This window comes from Tricharina praecox, assembly GCF_024521635.1.
Source record: "Tricharina praecox strain CBS 144465 chromosome Unknown BZA05scaffold_8, whole genome shotgun sequence".
Lineage (NCBI taxonomy): Eukaryota > Fungi > Ascomycota > Pezizomycetes > Pezizales > Pyronemataceae > Tricharina > Tricharina praecox.
In genome coordinates this window covers 166038-184636 of record NW_026250410.1, presented here as the reverse complement: position 1 = coordinate 184636, position 18599 = coordinate 166038, and the positions used below count along the sequence as shown (strand labels likewise).

Here is an 18599-nt window from a genome sequence, read left to right as displayed (position 1 = left end):
CAAAGACTAAGAAGAGAGGCCAGAAGATTTTTAGGTATCATGACAATCTACCGCTTCGCCCAGTTCCACCGCATCACACTCGGCACTCGAACCGCAAAGCCTTGGATTTTAGCAGCAGCCCCAGCTCCATCTTCGTATCCATCTACCACACCCCCCCTCCCCTCCCCCCCACCACCACGGCAGCAGCGGTGACCAGTGCGACCACCCCCCCAGCCACGCCGAGCTCATGCACCACGATCGCGGCACCGACCGCATACAGCGCGATCTTGACCAGCTTCAGCGCCCGGCGCGCCGTATGCTCGGGGATAGACGGGTTGTGTTCCCACCATTTAGATTCTCCGGGCTGGCCACGCTGTTCCAGAGAGGAGGTGCGGGAGGAGGGGGGGTGGGACGAGGAGGGGTGGGAAGAGGAAGGGCAGCCTTGGAGGTAGGTGGCGACCTGCGGGGAGACGTGTGAGGAGGCGTGGGCGTCGTCCAGCGGGGTGTATGGTGATGAGTGGCGGAGGGAGTGCTGGCGGGGTAGCATAAACTCCTCGAGGGCTTGGCGCTCGGCGGGCGTGAGAGGAGGGGGATTGGTGGTCGGCATCGTGACTCGAGGGGTGTTGGGGTGGATGGTCGGGGGAGGGGAGGGTGATGTTGATGTTGGTGGTGGAGGAGGAGGTGGAGAGGGGGGAAGGTAGAGGTGGAGGAGGAGGAGGAGGTGGAGAGGGGGGAAGGTAGAGGTGGAGGAGGAGGAGGAGGAGGAGGAGGAGGAGGAGGGGTAGTGGTGGTAGTGGGCTAGCCACCAAGCACATGTTATGGCCCACAGACAATCGACCCCGAACTTGCCCGTTGTGAGGTGGGATCACGATCACTCGGACTCACACTACGAATGATATCGTGTGCAGCTCTAGTTTAGATCTGAAGCACTGACTGGGCTAGGCTAGAGCGAGGTCCGGTGCAACGTCTCGTCACTCGGCCCTAACTAATAGGGATCCCGAGCACCTAGGTGTCGGCCCACTTAGGACAGGAAAGTCGGGAAGACTTTCCTGGGGATATCCAGAAGTGACCATCCCCAGATCACGCTGTTATTCGCATGTATGCATGTGTGTATATGTGTATGTGTGTATGAAGTATGTTATATGTGCATTTCTTTCCCGTACACTACAGTACAACCACCCCCACCCCCAAACCCCAAATCCCAAACCCCAAACCCCAAATCCCAAATCCCCTCCGGCGCAGCCGGAAATCCACCCTTATATACACTCCGCCCACCTGTTCTACTCCGACCCACCAACAACCTCACCCGCCGCCTCACCAGTCACACCCCCGAGCAGCCCACTGAGCAGACTACTCAGATCTCCCGTGCCTCCCGTGCCGCCCGTACCGCCCAGCAGCCCGCTCAGCAGACTACTCAGATCTCCCGTGCCGCCCGTGCCACCCAACAGCCCGCTCAACAAGCTGCTAAGATCAGGGAGGCCGCCGAGGGCCGTCGTGGTCGTGGCAGCCGGGGCGTCTGCGGTGCCGGTCGCGGTGGGGACCGCGGGCTCGCCGGCGTAGGTGGATGCCTGCGGCGATACGGGGGCGTCTGAGCCGGCGGTGGGGGCGACTAGTCCGGACGGAGCGGCGGGAATGTCCGTGTAGTCGCCGGCACCGCCGGTTGGGTAAGCGCCGCCGCTGGGTGGGAAGATTCCCGCTGGGATGCCGGTAGGGTATGCGCCGCTGGGAGGGAAGATTCCTGCTGGGATGCCGGTGGGGTACGCGCCGCCGCTGGGCGGGAAGATGCCCGAGGGGAAGCTAGGGAAGCCGGAGGGTAGCCCGCCGGTGGGCGAACCGGGGAAGCCGCCCGGAAAGCCGCCGGGGAAGCCGCCGTGGTGCTGGCCGGCGTGTTGGACGGCGTGCTGGCCGGACAAGCTGCCGGCTGGCATGCCGGGGAAACCGCCAGTGGGAAGACCGGTAGGAAGGCCAGTTGGCATGCCGGGGAAGCCACCGGTTGGCATGCCGGGAAACCCGCCAGTGGGGAGACCAGTCGGCATGCCGGGGAAACTGCCAGTAGGGAGGCCAGTCGGCATACCAGTGAAGCCGCCAGTCGGCATACCGGGAAACCCGCCGGTAGGCAGACCAGTCGGCATATCAGAGAAGCCGCCAGTCGGCAGGCCGGTTGGCATGCCGCTGAGCAGGCTGCCCTCGGGGAAGCCTGTCGGTATACCAGTAGGCAAACCACTCGGAAGTCCCACTTCCGGTAGGCCCGTAGGCATACCGCTGGGAGCCCCGGTACCAGTCGGCATTGGCAAGATGGTCATCGACCCATCAGCAGCACTGCTAGGGATATGCTGCGGCTTCGGCATCGGCGCGGCAACCGCAAGTGCCGCGAAGAGGAGAGCGACGAATGTCGAGGAGGCGTACATCTTCAAGATGGTGGGAATGAAAGTATGATAAAAGGCTGGCTTTTGTGTGAAGAAGAAGAAGAGAAAGAAAGAAGGAGGGAAACACGGCCTGCGGTTCGGAATGGAAAGACTGGAAGGGAGCTGCTGTTGATGCTGATGATGCAAGTGATGTTGGGTCTGGGCGGGACTCTGGGACTTATATACCGAACTCGAGTGTTGTTCTTCTCCTCTGGTGCATCAACATCTCCACGGCCAGGGACTCGGAAACAACATCCTTGCGCACTGTTACGGGAAGATTAACCGTGTAGCGATCATCGTAGCTGGGGGTTTTGTTTTGTTTGTAAGGCTGCAGAGGCGAGATGCCTGGCTGTGGCGTCACGGGTACTCTACATCCAACCGCTACCATTGACTGTTATGCCTACCCAGCTACCCGTATCGATGCTCAGGAGTCAGAGCACCAAAGAAACTTGGAAGTACCGGCATACCTACCGCCAGCATGACCCCAGCACGCTGAAAATCCCTCGAAGACGCGAACGGAGACGGAGACGATGACGGAAAAATATCTTCGAAACAGAGAAACAAGCCTCGGTGGTATGCGTCCACCAGTAGGAACCCAATCGGCGATGCTACAGCTCAGTGACTCCTCACTGAAGATTCTAGGGCTTGATGTGATGTGATGCAGGCAACTCCACTTCCACCTCTGCATCTGCATCTGCATTTGTTCGAAACGAAACGAAACGGGGCTGCGATCGGCTTCCACATCGGCATACCGCCCACTCGGGCGGGCGGGTGAACACAGTCTGGCCTGGCCGAAACTCCGGCCATGTAAGAGAGTATTACAGCTAGCTGGGTAGGCCGGGGTTCTTTACCGGGAGAACCATCATAGCGACTCTGTGTGTCTTGCGGTACGGACGGTACCTGTGCGTGCATGCATGCTCTGCAACAACACCACTCACCGCAGCATCAACCTATCAACCAGTCGTCATAAATCGCGAACCACCGTCTCCGTCCCACCTCCGTCTCCGGCTCGTCGGCAGTGACATCCGTCTGCTGCGATATCGGACGAGCCGTAGATTGCGGTGAACACTCAATTCAATTCAAGGCGAGATTTTACATGAATACCGTAGGAAAGGGAATTTGGAAAACGTGGTTGGTTACTTGTTACGTTGACAGATTGTATTGGCTGTATGTGTAAATACTCAAGCTACCAAACTTCAAAGGAAACACGTGGTGATCTTAACTGTACCTGAAGCCTTACACAAATACCTACCCAGATCCGTCGGAAGGGTGGGGTGGGGTGGCGACTTCAAGCTTGGAAGCTGGACGTTGTTTATCTGAAAGCCCCCCCGTCTCACAATCCGAAACGTACCAGTTGGAGTTGGAGTTTGGATAAGCCTCGGTCCATGTACTCTACTCTACCGACAACGCGAGATCAACCACCGGTAAGTACTATATAGGTACCCCATGCACATACAGCCTCGGGAATAACCGAAGATCATCCTCCCCAGATAATTTAGAGTGGATTACAGTGGATGTTCGTGTGGATAGTAGGTACGCGTATGCGCCCTTTTTATATGCGACTGGGGTTATATGAGGTTACCCAGTTGAAGGATTTGTGGATGGATGGATGGATGGATGGAAGTGGGATTTGGGATGTTTCTATGTACTTCTAGTATGTTCTTATGTACTGAACTGATACGGGGTCTGGGGCAGGTCAGATTTGCGCTGCGTCAGTCGGTCTACATATGCCAGAGTTTGTCGGGCGGATTCGACACTCATCATGTGAAGTCTGGGAAAAGCTACATATCTTTTGATACCGCGCTTTTGGTCACTCGGTCCCAGCCCTCGATTCCATCCCCATGTCGGTAGTCATCCACATCCATTAGGCTTGCGCAGATCAGATCAAATCAGATCAGGCGCAGGAGGTAGGTAATTCTCTATGGGAACGAATAGGTACCAGACATAAGGGATCAAAAAAACTCCAAAAAATTACGTGTGGCAAGAAAAGCAAGCAAGCAGTGAAGCAGTGAAGCAGCAGGAAGAAAGTAGAAACTGGGCAGGCAACCTGATATTATACAAAGCTGGCCGTCATCAAAAAAAAACACAAAAATAAAAGAGTTCGAAGATGCGTCTTGTCTTCGACTAGTTCAGGCCCCTCTTCTCGCTCTCAGAGTAGAAGATCAACATCCTCCACACTTTCCTGACCATGGTCTCGGCGTCTTCGTCGAGTGCCTGGAATCGTGTTAGTACCTGGGAGTCTTCGCGGAGGTATATGAAGGGAATCTTACCATCTCCAGTTCCTTGACTAGTTCCTCAGCACTGCCTCTCTTCTTGATGTGGCCGAGCACGAAGCCGACAAGCTCTTGTTCCTGAACACCAAGGTACTCGACAATCTTCTTCTCGACGAATGGCTGCAGCTTCTCCTTGACGATAGCTTCGTCGACCTGATCCCACTGCACTTTCCACTCGAACAAGCCCCTCCGCTCAGTTGGAATCTCTTGTGCCAGTTGTCTGACCAGGCGCTCTCGTGTCTCGTCGTCCATCGAGCTGGAGACATCATACTGTATGGGAATGAGCACACGACGAGTCTTAGTTTCATCTTCCTCCTCATCTTCGAGCAGGTTCTCGACATCGGCAGCAGTCTTTCTCCTCGGTTTCTCCTCATTCGCCTTGCGAGTGGCCGCCGCCGCACCGAGCGACAACTTGAATCGTCTCGGCTCTTCGCGCGCAGCAGCCGCCTTCTCCATCTCCGCCGCCTGCTGGGCAAGGAAGCTGTCGGCCATGCTCTCCGCCGCACGCTTCTTGTCAGTGTCGGCCTCGAGCTGTCTCTGCTCCGCAGCACGGTCCCGTTCATCGAGCTCAATCTCTCGCTGGCGGAACGCACTACGGTTACGGATCCATACGGAGCGGTCTACATAGTACTCCTCGGTCTTGTTCTCGGCCTCGATGTCATCATCCCACTCCGCTAGTCTTTTCGCCATGGCGGTGCGATCCACCTCCTCGCGACGCTTGTCATCGTCATCTCGCTGGCGCTCACGCTCGAGGGCAGAGGTGCGGGAGCGCTCACGATTTAACCAGCGGCGCTCGTGGTCCAGGTATGTCTTCTCCTGGTCCGCGGTCTTGCGTTCTTTTCTCCTGCGTTCGAGCTCCGAGTCAGAAGCATCGGACTCTTCTTCTTCACGGGTGTATGCATAGCCATTGAGACCACCACCGTTAACAAAGGAAACACCTTTTTGGTAGTCGCGAGGGGCAGAGGAGGGACCTGTAGGGATACGGGGAGCGGTGGGTGTCTGTTGGTCTCTAATGCGGCTGGGGCCGATGGGGATTGCATTCGCGCCACCGCTGGGGCCAGTAGGAGCTGATGCGGGCGGTGAGGCAAGACGACTGACGCGAGAACTGGGAGGGTTGTTCCGTTCCCGCTCCATGCGTTCGATCTCTTCTTCCCGCTTCAGCCGCTCCATGTCGCGACGGTTGGAGCGCTCGCGGAAAGCTTGGATCTCTTTCGCCACCATCTCTCGCATATCTGCTGGGATATCCGAAAGCTCGTCGTCGGTGGAGAGAGGAATGGTGACGATTTCAGGCTGCGGGGTGGACTCATCTGGTTTTGGAGAGGAGGCCTTCTCCTGAACAGGCGTGCTCTCAGTAGGTTTCGCCGTGTGTTTCGTGGGATCTTTGAATTCGGCGAGCGCGTTCTCGAGATTGGTCTTTGCTGTGTCGAGACGGATTTCCCGTAGATCGGCGTTGTTGGCATCCTCCACGTTGTCGAGGTAAGTCTTCGATTTATCGTCGATTGTTACCTATCGATAGAAGAGTTGGTCAGTCTGGACATCGCAAGGGCGGGGTGTATGTGGGGAATCGGTACCAGTAATTTGGAACCTTCCGTAAGATTGTCAACAGCAGGTATCTCTAAATCCTTAAGAACTTCATATGCGCACCCAAGAGACTCTGGATCCGCATATTCTGCGAATCCGAACTTGCACGGTTTTCCGTCTTCATCAGTCGCTCTCGTCCACTTCCTCAGCGTCGCCGTCGCCTGTGTACTCAATCAGCACAATTCCAACTTCCAAGTTCAAATCAAGGGTGCTCACCCTCAAGATTCGTTCCATCCACTCATCATCGACGCCCTTCGGTATTCCACCCACGAAAACAGTCTTAAGCTGCTCCTCAACCGTCGGTGGCAGAAGTTCATTGACCTCCCTTGCCATCGAGCCTGCTGCCTTGCCCGCCGTCGAACTCTGTGTAGGTAGAGGATTCTGCCGCGTCACCGAGGTGCCCAGTCTGATGATTGGCGCATTGAAGTTTATGTTCGGAAGATTCGCGGGCGGCGCGAAGCCAGCTATTCCAGGACGTGCGCCCATATTGGCCTGTTGGGTGCCGGGGGGAGCTCCAGTGCCAGGTGCGCCAACGCCAGGTGGAGGCGGCATGCCCGGAGGCCCACCCATTCCAGGAGCTGTGCCAGGGGGCATACCGAAGCCTGGAGGAACACCAGGAACTCCCATCCCAAATCCAGGCGGCATGCCCGGCGGCATTCCGGGGCGGCCAAACGGCGCTTCTGCAGACTGTCAGCGACACGCGACAAGCGGGCGTGGAAGAGGATGCGTACGGCCAGGATACTGGTACATTGTCTTCTGTTTATGCTATCGAATCTGAGTAGGTAGGGTGAAGGTGGTACTGTAGATTGACGCGAAGTTGAAATGAGAGTCACGTTGTGATTGAGTTGTTGCTGGAGAATGGCAGAGTTAGAGCAAAGTCGAAGCAGCACCGAAAAGAACTCAAGACGTATCCGCCGTGAAAGTTGCGCTAGCGGTTGTTGTTGGCTAGGGCTTGGCAGTTACGGCTTTTGTGGCTCACCTTCTTTCGGCTCCAACTCACATCGCCCACCCACCACCGGCTGTCAATTGCTACCCCCACCATCGCCCCCACCACCGTCAAAGGGAGCTGAACACTCCTTCAACCCTTCTCAATCCGCCATGGAGTTCCGACGGTTCGCCTACACGGCTATCTCTACACGGCCAGTCGCCTCTCTCTATCCCCGCGCCGTCCGACAATTCGGTACCTCCGCCGCCCGCCTTGCCGATGACCAAAACCCCAATGCCAATGCCAACAGCAGCGGCGCCAGCAGTGCCAGCAGTGCCAGCAGCAGCGCCAGCGCCAGCAAAACTACCGGCAGCAACAATGCTACCGGCCGAGGAAATATGTGGAACACAGAATGGCTGAATGACCTCACGGCGACTACCATGGCATCAACCAGCCAATATCGTCCTCAGCACAACAACCGTACGGCGATGGACTCTCCTCCGTTGGAGCACCTTACGAGTAGCATGAACACCAAACTCCCGAAAATGGGGCCGACCGCGGGACGCTCCATCATCGTTCAGGCGGACGTTGCACAGGCCTTCATGAAGCTGCGGTCAATAATCTCGCAGAACAAAGTCCGCCAGGACTTCCACCGCCAGAAGTTCTACGAGCCCAAGGGTATAAGGCGCAAGCGGTTGCGCAGCGAGCGGTACCGTGTGCGTTTTAAGGAGGGATTCAGGAGGATGATCTCGGTGGTGCTGGATATGAAGAAGAAGGGAATGTAGAGGTTGCGGTTATGACGTGGGGAAGTGGATGGGGGGATTGGATTTGGGTTCAGGTTCAGGATGTACACAGACGGTGCGGTTGATTGGCGGTAGTTGCTCCGGGTATGTAACCAGCAGGGTGCCGCGAAAAGGACACATGGACGCGTGTGCGTGTGGTGGGATGATCATCAATTGTACATTATAACGCGAGAGTATAAAAGGAGCAAAGGGACATTCATAAGCAGCCGATACTGCTGCATCCTGTTGTGGTCCAGTAACCACCATCGCCATCGTAAGCCCATCGCCACTCTGCCAATTCTCGGTAGGGCTGTGGTTGTATTATAGTCACACAAGTTCCCCTGACTTTATTTGAGCCGCTACAGCTGGTAGGAATACCATAGCTACAGGGACACACCTCCCGTCTTCATCTCAATTCCTCACCACGAAGCAGAAACTACTCTGCCATTCCCGGAACCAGCTCTTCCGCCTTCTCCAAGCTCTACTGGAGCGTGCCATTCCTTCTCCGCAATCATGGCTCGCCTCGGGCGACTCGGCTTTCTAGCCGTCGGTGTTGTCTTTCACTTGATCTACATTTACTCCATCTTCGACATTTATTTTGTCTCTCCGATAGTGTCGGGCATGCGGCCGCATCACGTCGATGCGCCGGCACCCGCAAAGCGCCTGTTCCTCGTTGTCGGTACGTTGCTCGTCTCTTTCCCGTAGAAACCGAAGCTCACAGGGTCCCTCCGCTGCAGGTGATGGCCTTCGCGCCGACAAGTGCTTCCAGCAGCACATCGATCCCGACGAGCCCTCGCAGACCCGGTATCTCGCGCCCTTCATCCGCGACAAAGTCCTGAACGAGGGAACATTCGGCGTATCGCACACGCGCGTCCCCACCGAGTCCCGGCCCGGCCATGTAGCGCTCATTGCCGGCCTCTACGAAGACGTCTCGGCGGTGACGACGGGATGGAAAGTCAACCCGGTCAACTTCGACTCGGTCTTCAACGAGTCGCGCCATACGTGGTCGTGGGGCTCGCCCGATATCTTGCCCATGTTCCAGCTTGGCGCTTCGGACAAGTCGCGGGTCGACGCTTGGACGTATGACGAGGAGATGGAGGACTTTACGCAGGATGCTACAAACCTCGATATCTGGGTCTTCGACCGGGTCAAGGCGTTCTTTGAGGATGCGCGCAGGGATTCCGAGTTGGCAGACCTGCTGCAGAAGGATAAGTTGGTGTTTTTCTTGCATCTGCTGGGATTGGACACCACCGGACACTCGTACAGACCATACAGCCCCGAGTACTTGAAGAATATCAAGGTGGTGGATCAGGGCCTGAAGGAGGTGCATACGCTGGTGGAGGAATTCTATGGACATGATGGCAAGACGGCGTGGGTGTTTACTGCGGACCACGGTATGAGTGATTGGGGATCGCACGGCGACGGACATCCGGACAACACACGGACGCCTCTGGTCGCCTGGGGAGCTGGTGTCAAGAAGCCGGAAAGTACGCTGAGCCTTCCTGCCGGAGAGAAGAACGGACACGAGGATGGGTTCTCGGGAGACTGGGGCCTGGGAAGTGTCCTTCGACACGACGTAGCGCAGGCTGATGTGGCGGCGCTGATGGCGTACCTTGTCGGCCTGGACTTCCCGGTCAACTCTGTTGGAGAGCTGCCGCTGGACTTCTTGGATGCAGATGACGAGACTAAGGCGAAGGCTGCGTTGACAAACGCGAAACAGATCCTGGAAATGTACAGTGTCAAAGAGGGTATTGTCCGAGTGATGCCTAGTGATTATTCCTTGAAAGCTGACAGCTAGCAGCGCAGAAAAAGGCCACCCACATCAATTACAAGCCATACGCACCTCTGGCCAACCTCCTGGAGCAGTTCGCTGAGATCGAAGGCCTTCTCGAGGATGGTGCTTACGAACTTACCATTAAGAAGTCCATGAGACTGATTAAGACCGGTCTCGAGGGCCTCCGCTACCTCCAAACCTACGATTGGCTCCTCCTACGCACAATCGTGACGCTCGGCTATCTCGGCTGGATGGCATTCGCCCTCACTACCGTTCTCGACTCCCACATTGTCGATGGCACCGCTGAAGCTGATCGCACTCCGGTGTCCACCTTCCTGTTTTCGGGAGTCCTAGTGGGCTTGTATACCCTCTTCTTTATTCAGAAGTCGCGCCCAACATACTACGCATATGCCCTCTTCCCCGTTGTCTTCTGGGAAGAGGTCTTCGTCCGGCGCAGGTCGGTCGTCAGGGGTGTAGCACAGCTTGTGCGCGAAGTGCCCGGCGGAACGAGCAAATACCTGGGACTGGCAGTGCAGGCGGTGATGGGTGTGGCTTTGTTGGAGGCGATTGTTCTCGGGTATTTCCACCGTGAGGTATTTTCGGTTTGCTTCATACTTGCGGCCTTCTGGCCGATGATGTATGGTGCGGCGTTCATGAAGACCAACAAGCTGCTGTGCACCCTATGGCCAGTGTGCTGTTTTCTCATGAGTACTTTCACTTTGCTTCCAGTCGTCAAGACTGAGAGTGAAACTCAGATGTAAGCGCCCTTCCCTCCATCCTTTATGGTGGTATCTAATGATGATAGACTCCTCGGCGGCGGCATAATGTTCTTCATGGGCGTTGCGTACATGATTTTCGGCACCACCATTTCCGACGGTGTACCGAAGGGGCAAACTCTCGGCGCAACTATCCTCGCGAATTATAGCCGCGACGTTATCTCCAAGTCAATCGTCGGAGCTCAAGTGGGACTGATCGCCCTTTCCATGATCGTCACTTCCTCCTCTCTGCGGAGCCTGCAACAAAAGCAAGGCCTCCCACTCGGGAACCAAGTCCTGGGCTGGAGTATCCTCGTCCTCTCCCTCACCATCCCTCTCCTCCATGCCCTCCAACCGAACCCCCACTACTTCCACCGCCTGGCGGTATTATTCCTCACCTTTGCGCCGATCTTTGTCATCCTCAGCATCTCCTACGAGGGCCTCTTCTACATCGTCTTCGCGAGCACGCTGCACCTCTGGATCTCGCTCGAGTCGCTCCTCTCATCCTCCACCCCCAACACCACGCAGCCCCGCGCCCTAAAACTAGCCGACCTCCGTCTCTCCCTAGCACTCACGCTGTTCCTGCAATCCGCCTTCTTCAGCACGGGCAACATCGCCTCGATCAGCTCCTTCAGCCTTGACAGCGTCTACCGGCTGCTGCCGATCTTCTCCCCCTTCGCAATGGGAGCGCTGCTGATCCTAAAGCTGCTCATCCCGTTCGCGCTCATCTCCGCCAACCTAGCGGTGCTCAATCGCCGCGCCGGACTCGGCGGTAGCGCGGTGTTCATGTGCGTCACTGCCCTGAGCGACGTCCTCACCCTCAACTTCTTCTGGCTCGTCAGGGATGAGGGTAGCTGGCTGGAGATTGGAACGGGGATTTCGCACTTTTGTATAGGTGGTGCACTGGGCGTGTTCCTGGCTGGGCTCGAGGGACTCGGTACTTGGTGGGGGAAGGGTGTGCAGGTACATGTTCCTGCTGCCGCTGCCCCGGCACTGGAAAGTAAGGCGGAGCGGAAGGAGATGTAATGATGTGGGATAAGTGATGCATGATAGATTTTTGGATTGGATTGTGGGCAAGGATATACTCTTGTATTTCTATGTAGATGCTTTACTTGGATGGATGGATGGATGGATTTGGCTTTTTCTTCTGGCTTCTGGCTTCTTGCGGGTGCGAGCGCGCAGTGACTGAATGTGGTTTCGTCTGATCGTGATGCAGTAGGATACACTGTTCGATACCAGACCTTAAACATCAGCCGGCTATCTTCGTGGGTGCGTCGGCAGAGTTCAAAGTTCAAACAAGACAAACCACGAACGGCGGGCGTCCGCCTTGGAACAGCGACTCGGCGAGTGCATCAGGCACCTACATCATACCTCTTAGCACACGCACATAGGAAGTAACCATCCCATCCCACCATCCGTCCGTCCGTTCTTTACCAGCACCACCAGCACCACGCACCACGCACCACACAATGTCGCCCCCCCAGCCTGCACCCCAGCCGCAGCGCACGACCTACATCTACATCATCACACTCCTCCCCGCCAGTCGCACACTCAACCTCGACTCCCCCTCCCCCTCATCCCCCTCATCCTCCCCGTCCGCCAGCACACACGCGTTCACGTCGCGCATACGCGCGAACGCCGTCGCGCGCCGGGAGCTGCGCAACCACGCAGCGGAGTTCGAACACCGCCCACGCCTCGAGGAGTGGATGGATGAGGCGGGGTTGTTCCGTGGGAGTGCTGTTGATCCTGATGTGCAGCTGGAGGGGGAGGGGGTGCAGGGGGAGGTCAGGGTCGAGATTCGGGTGGAGGTGAGGGTGGATCGGGTGCTGTTGGTCGAGGGCGAGGACGAGGGGATGGGGGACGGGGAGGTGGGGCTGGGGAGGGTGTGGACGGCTGGGGAGACGTAGCCAAACAGATGTGTATTCAACGCGGTTATTAATGCCAATATGGGACCCACCCCACCCACCCCGCCCCGCCCCCCCGCTCGCCGTCGTGAACTGTCGCGGTAAACGCGTGTATAATACATATCCCGTCCCTCATCTCATCTCATCAAACCGGTCGTGACAACCCAACCCAACGTGACAACCCAACGAAAGAAAGCAAGAAGGCAAAGGGGAGCAACAAAAAAACATGCGCTCTAAGTTACTTAGTCTAGATAGTATAATCAATCGACCCTCTCCTCCTCGATGCGCCTCGCCTTCCCCAGTCGCTCCTCGACCTCTCCAACGACCCTGCTAAACGCCTCGATCTCCTCCTCGACGGGCCTCCTCCCGCCCGCCCCACGGCGGAAGAAGTCCGACGTTGCGACGCCGCGCACTTCCTCGCGGTTGATGCTCCCGAGGCCAGCCTCGCCGACCTTGCGCCCCTGCGCGACCTTCGTCTTGATGTACTCGCGGACGGGGACCATCGCGGCGTCGCGGCAGGCCTCGGTAAGATCGCTGCCACTCATGCCGGCGGTCTTCGCAACGAGCTCCTCGAGATCGAAGTCCTCCGTGGCGAGCTTCGTGTCCTTGAGGATCAAGCCGAGGATCCTGCGGCGCTGCGCGGCGTCCGGCAGGTTGATCGAGAACTTCTTCGGCATGCGCCGCAGGATCGCCTCGTCAATGTCCTGGATGCGGTTTGTCGCGCCGAGGATCATGATCTGCGCGGGGGTGCCGGACGAGTTCGTCGACAGCAGCCCGTCCCAGTGCGTCATGAACTCGGCCTTGACCATAGTGCTCGCCTCGTGGTCGGTGGAGCTGCGCGAGCGCAGCACCGCATCGATCTCGTCGATGAACACGATTGTGGGCTGCAGCTTCTTAGCCAGCGAGAACACCGCCGTCACCAGCTTGTTCGAGTCGCCGTACCACTTCTCTGTCAGCGTGCTGATGTGCAGGTTGATGAAGCAGGCGCCGGACTCCCGCGCGAGCGCCCGCGCAAGCATCGTTTTGCCGCAGCCTGGCGGCCCGTAGAGCAGAACTCCCTTGGGCGCGGACAGCAGCGTCGACGTGCTCGAGAACAGCCCCGGGAGCGTGAGCGGGTAGATCACGCTTTCCTTCAGCTCCTCGATGATTGGTTCCAGCCCACCGATATCTGCATTCGCCAATCGCAACATCAGCCTCTCGCACCACCCCGCGCGCCACACATCGGAGGGAAACTAACCATCAAAAGAAACATGAATATCCTCGGGCGCGACAACCTCGGTCAGGATGGTCTGCTCGTAGGAGTTGAGCACGAGCTTTTCCACCTTCCCGCCGGCTGAGGTTGCGCCGCCGTTCGCGTCTAGTCGCCGCAGGATCGCATCCGACTTTTTCTTCACGGCCGCTTTCTTTTCGCGCTCGGGATCGCGATACGATATGAGCCAGCGTATTAGGTAGTAGGCTGACACTTGCTAGATGGGGCATCAGTTAAAGTGCCTGCGCGCGCGGGCCCCGGGCTGGGACGGGGGGGGGGGTTGCTTACTGCCGCGGCTACCCAGAGGATGTCCACCAGTAGCTTGGATTTGCGACCGGTGCCGGAAGTCATTGTGGCGATGGAAGTGAGTCGGGGTTTGTATGCAGTGGTGGTGGTTGTGGTTGAAAGAAGAGCGTGGTGATGTTGACTACTGGGGGGGGGGGGTGGGTGAATGTTATGTATGCCACGAAGTTCTTCGAGCGCTGTCGTGGTTGAGTTACATGGATCGCCTTGAGATGCGAGGCTTGGGGGGCGAGAACACATGTGATGTGATACCTGGCGAGAAGAGTCTCCGCTAAACTGCATGGAGAATACCGCGTGAAGAGAACGCAGAAAGAGCCGCGGCCACTCTGAGCGCGTCCTCCCGCAGGTCTTCAGACGCACACGACAATCGCCAGGCACTCAATGCGCGACTGCGACGACGGAGAAGAATCACTCCAGCTGCGGTGCATATTACCCTGGAGTTCTGGCCCGCTAGAGTTAACGGGAAAGAGGAATAGGCCCAGTCTGTGTGTAACTCACATCGGACACTTGTGCTTTCCATTGCACCGTCGCTACATCTCCCCGCCATCACCGTCCCCGTCCCCGTCGCAGTCGCAGTCGCAGCCATGACTACCTCCCGCCCCTCCTCCACCAACTCTTTCCATCGAGCGTCCCACATGAATTCAAACACCGCCTCCCCCAACCCCCGCACAACCAGCAATGTGCGTGACTTCGTCAACCGTCGCAACCGCACTCCCTTCCTCGGCCGGAACGAGGCGCCCTCGCCCTCGCCCTCGCCCTCGCCCTCCCCGTCGCAATCGGAATACTCCGATCGTCGCCACAATCGCGAGACACAGGACGACCCTCCCACCGGCCATCTGTTCGACTCGTCGCTTACAGACACTGACTCAACCATGTCGCGGCGCCAGATGCTCGAGGCGCAGAAGCTGCCAGTTCCACTTGTTGGTGCGGCAGTGCGCAAGAGGGCCGATGTCAAGGATGAAAAGCCCAGAATGTTTCAGCAGCAACAGCACGAGGAGGACGACGACGTCTTCCCGCCCCTTGAGAACTTCGATGCGCAGGATGGCGAGTACGATGACGATAACGGCACCGATCACGATGGCTACGGCGGCGTTGACAGCTACAGCATGTATCCGGAGGACGACCGCTATGGCACCGACAGGGGCGGTGTGGGCGTGCCGGATGAGGAGGAGTACGATGAGGAGGAGGAGAAGTCGGAAGACGAGGAGGACGTGACGCAGCGCGTCGTGCCTGGCGGCGGACTGTGGGATGATACTCGGACCAGTGGGGGAATGTTTGATCAGACCGCCGACAACATCTTCATGCAGCGCTCTCCACCTCGGAGGCAGAGATCGCCCGGTATGTACCCTCTCTACTGATACAGCTTCGCGATACTAATTGCCACAGACTCACCGCCCCGTCTCCAAAACCTCCCCGTCCGCAGTACTCGCTTTGAGGCTCCCCATCCCAAAGACCCCCCAGCCCCACCCTTCGGCCTCTTCAAGCGCCTCCCCGTCAACAACAACAACAACAACAACAACAACAACACCCTTGCGCAGCCGCAACCGCAGGTGCAGCAACACCGACTAGTCCAGCCCGCGGGCCCGGACCCCGACCGCACCGTGCGCCTCGCCCCCGCCCACCGCTCACCAGACTCCACACCTCGCCCACCGGAGCCCGCCAGCCCGCAGCCCTTCCTCACCGACGCCGAGCTGCGCCCAATCCCCAGCTTCTCCGCGCTCCTCTCGCACCTCCAAGCCACCCACGCCGCCAGCCGCTCCTCGCCGCCGCAAGACCTCGAGAACGAGCTCAAAACGCTGCTCGCATTCGCGTACCCAGGCCGCGACGCCGACAAGGTCGGCAGTATGTTCGCCGCGCTCCCGGACGCCGCCTACGAAGCCGCAGGCGACATCATTGTCGCCCGCAAGCGAGAGCTCGAGGAGAAGATTCGAGAGGCTGGCAGGAAGAGGAGGAGGGTCGTTGCTGCTCGTGTAGATACGGTTAAGGTCGTCGCTGAGGATAAGATGCACCGTCTGGAGAGGCTGACGAAAAGGAGGGAGGGTCTCAGGGGAAGCGTGGGTAGGCTGTTGGTCGAGAATGGGTTTGCGGTTGAGTTTTAGGAGGGAGTGGAGTTTGGATTTTCGGACTAGACGAGGACTGGGCGCTTGATGTTGATGTTTGCGAGCGATGTTTGCGTGGGATTGTATTTTACTGGACACCTGAACGTTGATGGGGTGAGGTGGGGTGGATACCTAGGTGGATATACCCACGGCTGGATCTGGGCTTGATGATTGATTGATTGATACATGGATCTGTGTTTTGTGCGTTTCTTTTGCTGCATATAGTTGATTTACTAGTAAATTTATTTACAAACATCATTGCATGGCGTCATGAATTCTTCAAGTGCAACTAGATGAAGTAGTGTTTTCACTTGTCTAAACTTTTGAAGTAAAAAGTACTGCCGCATGAAATATCACTCACCGGAAGATGACGAAATAAGAGCGGAGGTTGTGAGTACTCCACATCATACTAGCAGTAGTTCTTCGGTATTCAAACGACCGCTGTATCCTTCCCGTATCAATTAATCAATCGCGCCCCCACTTTTTTTTTTTTTTTTTTTTTTTTTTTTGCTACTGTATGGTGCCTGCGCTTTTGGAGGCCCATCTTTTTGCGGTTCTATTTTCAAGCCAGCTAGCAGCCGGCAGCAGCCAGCAGCAGATGTGAAACCCATGGTGGGGGAAAGTCACAGGCTATGTGCCTTCCTATGTATGGATTTGGATTCCTAGACCAATGTGATGTGGGTGTAGAGATCTTTGACAAGAGGAAACACTGGGTTTTGTAGGGAAATCAGGCTGCGGCGCACCACACTCTCACGAGTGGCGAGTGGAAAGGAACGGGTGTGGTATACTAGTCATCGCCGAGTAGTGAAGTTGTAGGTTCGAGAGTTGTTAGGTGATCTTTTTTGATCTTTTTGGTGGGGCCGACTGTTTCCATGTAAAGTCATGTAAACTTTCCGCGTGGAGAGCTAAAAAAAACACTGTGCCCTTCTAGGCCGCAGGCACCATATATGTGTACTTTACTTTCATACCAAGTAAGAAGTATGTAGCTCTCTATCTCTTACATCATAACATTTCTTACTTTCTTCACCGATAACTGTTTCAAACACACTGGAAATTACTCGTGGAAGGGGATTGAGGTTTGATGAAGCACTCAAATCTCATGAGAATTGCTTCGAAGATTCCTTCGCAACTGGCACTGCCGGCAGTGTGAAAGCTACATGCTCTAAACTCTTGTCAGGATACTATACCTCCAGGGAACTTGTCGCCATTGACTGGGAGAGTTTACTGCATGTCGAGATGGGAGCATGCGGTTACCATCAAGATTTAGAATCTTTGCGAGAGGGTGAGTGGAATCATTCGTGATCACTCGCCCCGCTAGCGCATTTCAAGAACGAACCCTTCAAAAGCTGAGGTCGACTGAGATTTTAACCAGCTTTTGGTTCTACTCCTCTACCATCCTGCCAGCCAATCATTCAACACTACCGAAACGAAACGAAACGACATCCTAACACACGAGTCTCCAGCCACCGGTCGCACCACCATCAAGATGTCCGACACCGCTTCCAGGATGTCCGACACCTCCAAGCAGTTCAACCCGCCCAACCCGCCTTCCAACTCGGATACGCAGGCTGTCGATCCGCCCGCCGTCGCAACCCAGACCACTGACAAGCCGGCGACCCCAGCGGCTGTAGCAGAGCTGGAGCAGCGCTCAATCCAGCTAGTGCAAGACTTCCACCACCTGATCCAGAAGAAGCGGGCTCTCGACCGCGAGGTAACGGAGCTGGTGGAGTCATTGCCTACCGGCAAGGCACTTCTCGAGCGCCACGTTCGTCTCCGCCGCCAGCGCCTCTACAAGTACGAGCAGCAGGTCTTCGACCGCTTCCTTGGCGAAGATGTCGCCGCTTACACTCCCGCCGCTGTGATGCAGGCAAGGGAGCAGCTGGAGAAGGCGCTTGCTGCGGAGAGGGCTGCTGATAGAGTTAAGAAAGTGAGCGCCGGCGAGGGAAGCGTGCGCGAGAGAAGCGTGCAAGCCCAGAAGGACTTCAGGAACAAGGTCTGCGGAGGAGTCACGCTTGTGGCGTACTTTGCGCTCCATGGCCTGGCGGCTGTGGGCTTCTTTACTCTGTTGGTGCACTTTAGACTCTTGTAGAGGGCTTTGGGTGCAGATGATGTGACGAGGAATAAAACGGTCTTGGTTGGGAGAGGGTGCTGTCTTCTGTGTGCGTGTGCGCGTGTGATGTGACCTGTCTCTGAGTGGCATTGCTAGTGCTCTATACTGAGCTTCTTCTCTTCAGCCCCATTGATTTATGGATTCCCATAGTAATTCTCCAAGCAGCGAGTGCAAACTAATGACCGAGGCTTCAGTGTTCTACATAGTCCAGTCCGTCAGTCCGTCCGTCCGTCCTGAGCCCCGGACTGGACTGGGCTGTATCCTGGCAGTCCGTCTGGAGGTAGTGTTCAGACGGACTAGTCTACCAGTCAGGACGGACAGGACGGACTGCAGTCGACTGCAGTCCAACCCCGTCCAGCAGATTGGCGGACGGGACGGGACGGACGACTTTTGTCCCGTCCTCCAACCAAGAGGCACGGACGGGACTGGGACTTGGCAGTCCGTCTCGTCCGGATCGGAC

At 57.0% G+C, this 18599-nt stretch overlaps 6 protein-coding genes across 6 annotated transcripts; 4 read left to right on the top strand and 2 right to left on the bottom strand.

Moving 5' to 3' along the window:
• Positions 1-4229: 4229 nt before the first annotated feature.
• Positions 4230-7138, bottom strand: BZA05DRAFT_258957 (uncharacterized protein). Its single transcript, XM_051480104.1, has 5 exons — positions 6970-7138; positions 6455-6915; positions 6229-6399; positions 4655-6163; positions 4230-4598 (listed from the first exon to the last, which is right to left on the bottom strand). The coding sequence occupies exons 1-5, from the start codon at positions 6986-6988 to the stop codon at positions 4509-4511; spliced, it is 2250 nt and encodes a 749-aa protein (XP_051340647.1). The 5' UTR covers positions 6989-7138; the 3' UTR covers positions 4230-4508.
• Positions 7139-7217: 79 nt separating this feature from the next.
• Positions 7218-8177, top strand: BZA05DRAFT_393339 (uncharacterized protein). Its single transcript, XM_051483203.1, has one exon. It carries the CDS (start codon positions 7337-7339, stop codon positions 7946-7948), a length of 612 nt encoding a protein of 203 aa, XP_051340646.1. The 5' UTR covers positions 7218-7336; the 3' UTR covers positions 7949-8177.
• Positions 8178-11611, top strand: BZA05DRAFT_429518 (Phosphatidylinositolglycan class N-domain-containing protein). Its single transcript, XM_051486133.1, has 4 exons — positions 8178-8624; positions 8683-9693; positions 9747-10476; positions 10525-11611. The coding sequence occupies exons 1-4, from the start codon at positions 8459-8461 to the stop codon at positions 11498-11500; spliced, it is 2883 nt and encodes a 960-aa protein (XP_051340645.1). The 5' UTR covers positions 8178-8458; the 3' UTR covers positions 11501-11611.
• An 840-nt stretch (positions 11612-12451) lies between these two features.
• BZA05DRAFT_393336 (P-loop containing nucleoside triphosphate hydrolase protein) lies at positions 12452-14115 on the bottom strand. Its single transcript, XM_051483202.1, has 3 exons — positions 13916-14115; positions 13616-13844; positions 12452-13546 (listed from the first exon to the last, which is right to left on the bottom strand). Exons 1-3 carry the CDS (start codon positions 13976-13978, stop codon positions 12639-12641), a joined length of 1200 nt encoding a protein of 399 aa, XP_051340644.1. The 5' UTR covers positions 13979-14115; the 3' UTR covers positions 12452-12638.
• Positions 14116-15707: 1592 nt separating this feature from the next.
• BZA05DRAFT_393333 (uncharacterized protein) lies at positions 15708-16293 on the top strand. Its single transcript, XM_051483201.1, has one exon. The coding sequence runs from the start codon at positions 15775-15777 to the stop codon at positions 16027-16029; it is 255 nt and encodes an 84-aa protein (XP_051340643.1). The 5' UTR covers positions 15708-15774; the 3' UTR covers positions 16030-16293.
• A 1222-nt stretch (positions 16294-17515) lies between these two features.
• Positions 17516-18118, top strand: BZA05DRAFT_417499 (uncharacterized protein; the record flags this gene model as incomplete). Its single annotated transcript, XM_051485465.1, has 1 exon — positions 17516-18118. One exon carries the CDS (start codon positions 17516-17518, stop codon positions 18116-18118), a length of 603 nt encoding a protein of 200 aa, XP_051340642.1.
• Between the last annotated feature and the right edge of the window lie 481 nt (positions 18119-18599).

Coding starts and splice junctions, on each gene's coding strand:
- BZA05DRAFT_258957 (XM_051480104.1), bottom strand. Junction 6,400..6,454: donor GGATGGAACGAATCTTGAGG/GTGAGCACCCTT, acceptor TTGAGTACACAG/GCGACGGCGACGCTGAGGAA. Junction 6,164..6,228: donor CGGAAGGTTCCAAATTACTG/GTACCGATTCCC, acceptor TTCTATCGATAG/GTAACAATCGACGATAAATC.
- BZA05DRAFT_393339 (XM_051483203.1), top strand. CDS start 7,337: ATGGAGTTCCGACGGTTCGCCTACACGGCTATCTCTACACGGCCAGTC.
- BZA05DRAFT_429518 (XM_051486133.1), top strand. CDS start 8,459: ATGGCTCGCCTCGGGCGACTCGGCTTTCTAGCCGTCGGTGTTGTCTTT. Junction 8,625..8,682: donor GCGCCTGTTCCTCGTTGTCG/GTACGTTGCTCG, acceptor CCTCCGCTGCAG/GTGATGGCCTTCGCGCCGAC. Junction 10,477..10,524: donor ACTGAGAGTGAAACTCAGAT/GTAAGCGCCCTT, acceptor TAATGATGATAG/ACTCCTCGGCGGCGGCATAA.
- BZA05DRAFT_393336 (XM_051483202.1), bottom strand. CDS start 13,978: ATGACTTCCGGCACCGGTCGCAAATCCAAGCTACTGGTGGACATCCTC. Junction 13,845..13,915: donor TCCTCTGGGTAGCCGCGGCA/GTAAGCAACCCC, acceptor TGCCCCATCTAG/CAAGTGTCAGCCTACTACCT. Junction 13,547..13,615: donor TATTCATGTTTCTTTTGATG/GTTAGTTTCCCT, acceptor TGGCGAATGCAG/ATATCGGTGGGCTGGAACCA.
- BZA05DRAFT_393333 (XM_051483201.1), top strand. CDS start 15,775: ATGTTCGCCGCGCTCCCGGACGCCGCCTACGAAGCCGCAGGCGACATC.